This window comes from Myotis davidii, unplaced genomic scaffold, assembly GCF_000327345.1.
Source record: "Myotis davidii unplaced genomic scaffold, ASM32734v1 scaffold135, whole genome shotgun sequence".
In the NCBI taxonomy this organism is placed as follows: domain Eukaryota; kingdom Metazoa; phylum Chordata; class Mammalia; order Chiroptera; family Vespertilionidae; genus Myotis; species Myotis davidii.
In genome coordinates, this window is record NW_006289813.1 from 12362271 (window position 1) to 12368139 (window position 5869).

Below are 5869 nucleotides of genomic sequence, written 5' to 3' on the forward strand. Positions count from 1 at the left end.
TCAAGACTTTGCTAATGGACATCTTCAAATCAGTATGCCTTTTAGAATCTAAGTGCAGCTAGGAAGTTGGCAGCTGGATGTGCAAATCTAGAACTCAGGGAAGAGGCCCAAGCTGGAGATGTGAATGTGAGAGGGGTCAGGTTTTGATGGTATTTAAAGCCCTGGAGCTGGATGGAATTATCAAGAAGAGAAGAGATCAAAAGAGGAGGGCCTGGAGCATCTGGGGCCTTTTAGCATTCAGAGCTGTTAGAGGAAAAGCATCCTAGTATCAAGTTATCAGTGAGAGTCGATGCTTTTATCACTCTTATGAAAAATAATAATTTGGACAATTTTGCCTCAATGCTACATTTATTATTAATGCTAATGGCTAATAACCATATTTCTCATTGTGTTTGTTGTTCATCAGGAGTTGGTTGGTTGGTTTTCAAGAAATTAGAACCATGTATAAATATTAGAACATGATTTTCTGTCCTGTTTCTTATGTATTCCTGTGAAAACGTTATTGTCCAGGTGTTATTGATATTGTTATGGTTGTTTATTTCTCATCAGTCTTATTGTCCCAGGACTTAGTGCCTGTCTCCCTCATTATCTCATCATGGGACCACAGGAAATATTTCACCTGACTTTAATCTGTTATGTTAGTGAAGATGCCTCCTTCAAGGGAATGTTGCAAAGTCTAGTGATTTAAGCTTCCGGAAGTTGTTTATGAAATCAGAGGGACCTCTTGAACAAACTCAATTTTCCTAACTGGCTGGTTTCACTAGTCACAGATACAGAGCCTAGGGGCTGCTTTAGCAGCAAGATAAGGTATCTTAAGAAAATTCCAAGGCTTTGTTTAACACTTGAAGCCCATATGATGGTTACTTAGCTGTGTTCCTACTTACTTTCAGAAATGATTAATAATCATTCTTATTAATACATCCCAGGATTGAACAGTTGTCATTGCTGGAAGTTAATTCTCTTATCCAGTCCCCTATGCAGAGCTCCATTGATTCTTGGTTCAACATTGGTAGAGCTGGTGAATAATGTATTATTTTACTTTATATAAGAAAACTTGGAGTTTAGTTTTGTGGGGGGTTTTTTAATGCTTTACCTTTTCCTAGGTAAATGTATTCCCTTAACACATTTCTTACCCTAACCTTGGAGATAAAGCAGCAAAGAGAAGTTTCTTTAGAACCATTTTTTTTCTATTTTAATTTCCACTATAACTGTATAACGATGAATCTTGTGGTTTTTTAGATCTACTATTGAACATTAACAGTGGGTGTCCCATTGATAAACCCTGACTGGTGTCTTCCTCTCATTCTGTTTTCAGGAACTCCCAGCACTCATATGTCAAATCTTTATTTTTCAATTACAGTTTACATTCAATAATAGCCTGTATTAGTTTCAGGTATACAGCATAGTGGTTAGACAGTCATATACTTTACAAAGTGGCCCCCCCAATACACATTCTTAACCAATGGCACCATTTCTTCACAGTTTAATGATAAGGATTGACTATAGACTTTGTGGTTATGTTTATGTTGTAAAGCACTTTTAAATATTTTTCTGATGCCAAACTACAATTTCAAATGATTGTAAGCTGTTTACATAACTTTAATAATGATTTTTCTGTAGGCCATTGTTTGAAATCACATCTTTGAATATTAAGATGTAAATGTTAAAAATCCCGACAACCAGTCTGATACTTTTGGCATCCACAGTTTATAGACGACACCAACATTTTAAATATAAACTTAGTTTTTAATCTTGTTTTACATTTATAGTTAAGTCTTTGTTCCACATGGGTAATTATATGTTACCTAACTGAAATTTCTCATGATAAAAGAAGAAATTTGTTTTACATAGTTATCATCGCAATGCTATTTTAAAAGTATATTTTTGGCAACTAATATCCTTTTTTTTATAGGATGTACCAATGGGCCAACACAATTTTCAAAATCGCACCTTAAGGTATGGTATATGTTCCATTTTCTAATTTTTAAAAGCTCACTTTTTATTTATTTCTGAAAGTAATTGTCATCAATTATAGTAATTTTGAAGGCTACTTCTTCTAAAAGAGCAGCTACTTGTGAAGAGCCCTATTAAATTGCTCTCAAGCTTCTAAAAATAGGATTATTAGCATCATGTTATTAGAATTAAGAGAGGAGAAAAAGAAAACACCACCTGGTAATCACTGTAGAACTTGAAATTATTTTCTTAAAATGATTCTTCCTGATATTAATATGTAGCAAAAAAAATGGAATTTTCTTAAAATGAGTACGGTCCTTAAAATTACATTTTTCTGTTTTGAATCTTAGATATAAAAGCAAAAGAAGTCTAGCTTTTCTATGGTAAAAAGTAGGGCTGCCCAACCTCTCTAAAAAGGAAAAAAACTTCCCACACATGTCTCCAGGCCCCAGTCACCACCCATGGTAGAACTACAGGCACTAATATCTTTTATTTCCACGTTCCTTTAGCTTTGGGAGTTGGAGTTATACTGTAGTATTGATTTGGGGATGAAGTATTTCTTATTGAAGTAAGTAGGATAATTCATGGAAGGCCCAAAGCTCAAGCCAGTCTTTTTTTCCCCACAAAGAAGTGGGTTTTTTCTTACAGAAAACACATTGTATCCAAGTAAAAAGTAAACACAATTAGGTAGATCATTTCCTGAAAAGCATGGCAAGGAGTGCACATCACCCCAGAATCCCTCTAGGTGACTGTTGTAATGAGCTCTACTTTATATTTTGTGTCAAATTTGAAATTTTAACATTGAGATAGAACACCCATAACCCTCTGTTACAGGGATAATTGGGTTCTGGGCCTTTGAGGCGTTATGTTTGAAGTGACAAGTGCCATATTAAAGAGAACCCCAGCCAATTTAAGGAATATCATGGGCCCATTGCATACCTTAAGAGTGTGTGACTCTTCTGGCCAAGCAAGCGCTAGCAAGTCTGCAAGCAGCTGTGCACAGAAATTTTGTGACCATCCTTTCACTTTATTCTTGATGCCTCTTCTGTTGTCTATCTGCCCCTCCCTGAAATTGTGCTGCAAGAACCTGTTTTCTGAAATGACAGCAGGAAATGCCTAGTGGACCACCAGGGTTATGTGGGCAGTGTCTTCTGGGATGACTGCTGTCTGGAAGACAGTGATCAAAAGCTATCATTTGTATCTGGACTAGGCATGTGGAAAATCTGATTTTTTTCCTTAGTATTCTTCCAAGACAGACCCTATAGCCATTATCCTTTAAGAAGAGAAGACACTGAGGTGCAGGGGGTTAAGCAAATGCCCAGAGTCAGGCAGCTGGCAGACGTGAGGCCAGGATGTGTGTTCTGACTCTGGTGCCAAAGCCTGCGCTCCTCACTGCTCTCCTGTCCTGTCTGTCTTCACAAGGGTCCCTCCATTTCTGTTCCCCTTGCCTCTGTGGTGGGTGATCTCTGGTGGCCCTAAGGACCTCATGGAGATAGACTTTCAAACCAGCCTTACCTGGGCTTCCCTCGAACACCCTGGCTTTGTCACATGGCCTACATCATACAACCTCTCTGAGCCTACAACCTGGCCACGAGGCAATGTCACATGCTATTGAGGCATCATCTGAGCTAACACACAACCTCCTCCATGTCTCCTTAGATATAAAAGCCCTAGTGTGAGGGTGGGACAGGTTAGAGAAGGAGCTTGGGAGAAATAATGGAGAGAAATTGGAAAGATATAGGGGTTGGGGACAGAGGCAGAAACAAGGACTGGAAGATCAGAAATGCTGAAATTTAAGGGAACAAAGCCCTGGTTGGCAAGTTAAGAACTCCTGGTGGGTAGATTATGAGACCTAGCGATATCTATTATTTCCCTAGCAGAAGTCACCAAATTACAGAAGCAAGAACACTGTCTGTAGATTAGTAGTTTTTGTCCAGATAATTAGTGAATACAAAGGTGAAAAATCATATGCATTTATTGACCACTGCATGTGCCATGCTTACTGCATTGACCTCTGTACAGGCATTGCCCAAGCTAATCCAAAAACAGATTCACAAAGGCAATGCCATTGTTAGCCACAGGCATAACATTGAAGGATTTTGTTTTTCTGTGAATTCAAGGACCTACAACTGTTTCTTCTTAGACTTAGAGAGATTTTGAGAAAAAGAAAGCTACCAAATTGAAGTTAAGAAACTCAGGTCCAGTGAAGGGCTGATTAAAAACAAAAAGAAAAGCCTAAAGTGAAGATAGCTCCTCCTTGTAAATGAGAATTAGCCAGACTAGATGATTGCTAAAGTTCCTGGCTTTAAAAAAAAAAGAAAAGATAAGATAAATAATTTGTCTTCTTCAAGCAGTTTGGAATATGACTTGTCAATACCTCTTGGCTCTGTATCTGCATCTGGGTCACTTAATATTATTCTGGTTTTGAACCAAGACTGTCCTTGGCCTGTTTAAAGAAGACAGGACTTGAAGACACACATCCACAGAAGCTGATGGAATTGCAATGCCCATCATCTCATTAATGATGATTCCATGAGATTAATTACAGATAACTATGACATTGCATATTGATTGGCTCTCCTTGTCTATATCTAGAGGTAGTTCTGAACTCAGAAAAGTGATATTTTTATTCCAGAATAGAAAGTCTATTCAATCAGTAACTTAACCAACTCAGAATACAGAGAAGCCAAGTGCTCACTGCACATCCCACTCAGGGACCTGTCACACATAGACGTAGGCACAGGCTGGTGCAGGCCAGTTGGCAAGGGCCAGCCTGTGCTTTCGTTCTTTGCAGGTGCTTAACTTTTTAAAACATTTATTGTTTTTGTTTTCTCATGCTAATTGTCAAATTAACCTTGTGAAACTCACTATGATTTTGGCTTAATTTATTTACAAAGCATATTACAGCTGAAGGTTATTTGCTTCCACTACCAAGTGAGTGGTCTGCAAATATAAATGGGGTTTTCTGTGAATTGTGCTTTCAAACACTGAGGAACATTTAAATACATACAAATAAGCTTTGATATGCCTAAAAAAGACGGTAGTTCTTCAAATTCTTGAAAACGGACCAACGAAAACATGAACAAGGAAGAACGATTTTGTCAACTAAACTGAATTTTTTCAGGGGAATTTCCAAAGCCAGTGTGTTCTGTCGTAAACTAAAGTTTATAAAGGCAACCAGTCAAGGGCTAATGTGTCTTGTAGGACAAAAAGTTCTTTCATCTCCAACACCAAGCACCTATCCTTCAGTGTTGCTTTTGATTACCAAGAAAAATTTCACTCTAAGTGAAGTAAGGCCACATTTTACTGCACCAAAAACTCAAGTCAGTTCTGTCGATTCATAGAGTGGCTGCTGTTAATAAAGAAAAGGCTGTTCATGGATTCGTTCTTTTTACTTGTTTAACAGAATTAAACAGAGGTTTTGGCATCATAGAAAAATTGGGTTAATGTTTAGTTTAGTGATAATATTCTTACCCATTGCATTTCCTTTTTCATGTAGAACCAAGTCACAAAAGAAACGATTTGAAGAAGAATTGAACGAAAGGATGATTCAAGCAATTGATGGGATTAATGCACAAAAGTAAGTTCTTCTTAATCTTAAATTGTCATTCATCTGGATAATTTCAGAGATGATATTTCAAACCCTATTATTTGAAAAGATTGTTATTTCCTGCCTAATAAACACTCTCCAAGTAAATTACTAATAAAAAGCATGAGATGTAGGAGAAACTAAGATGGCGGCAGAGATAAACACCGGGAAGTTGATGCCGCTCACAGCAATTGATTAATACCTCAGAAAAACAATACGGACATCATCCAGAACCACAGGAAGCCTGGCTGACTGTAAATGCTACAACTAGAAGGAAAGAAAAGCACACTGAGAGCAAGAGAAGCTGCAGAAGAGAAGCGCAGAGGT

The 5869-nt window shown here is 37.6% G+C and overlaps 1 protein-coding gene across 10 annotated transcripts in view; it reads left to right on the forward strand.

The window, feature by feature from the left end:
• Positions 1-5869, forward strand: part of ADCY2 (adenylate cyclase 2 (brain)) — a 282664-nt gene that overhangs the window by 199825 nt on the left and 76970 nt on the right. For all 10 annotated transcript variants that reach the window (XM_015563100.1, XM_006762472.1, XM_015563093.1 and 7 more), the window contains 2 exons: positions 1913-1956; positions 5453-5533. In XM_015563100.1, coding sequence (XP_015418586.1) covers positions 1913-1956; positions 5453-5533 — 125 coding nt within the window. The remainder of the gene's footprint in view (positions 1-1912; positions 1957-5452; positions 5534-5869) is intronic.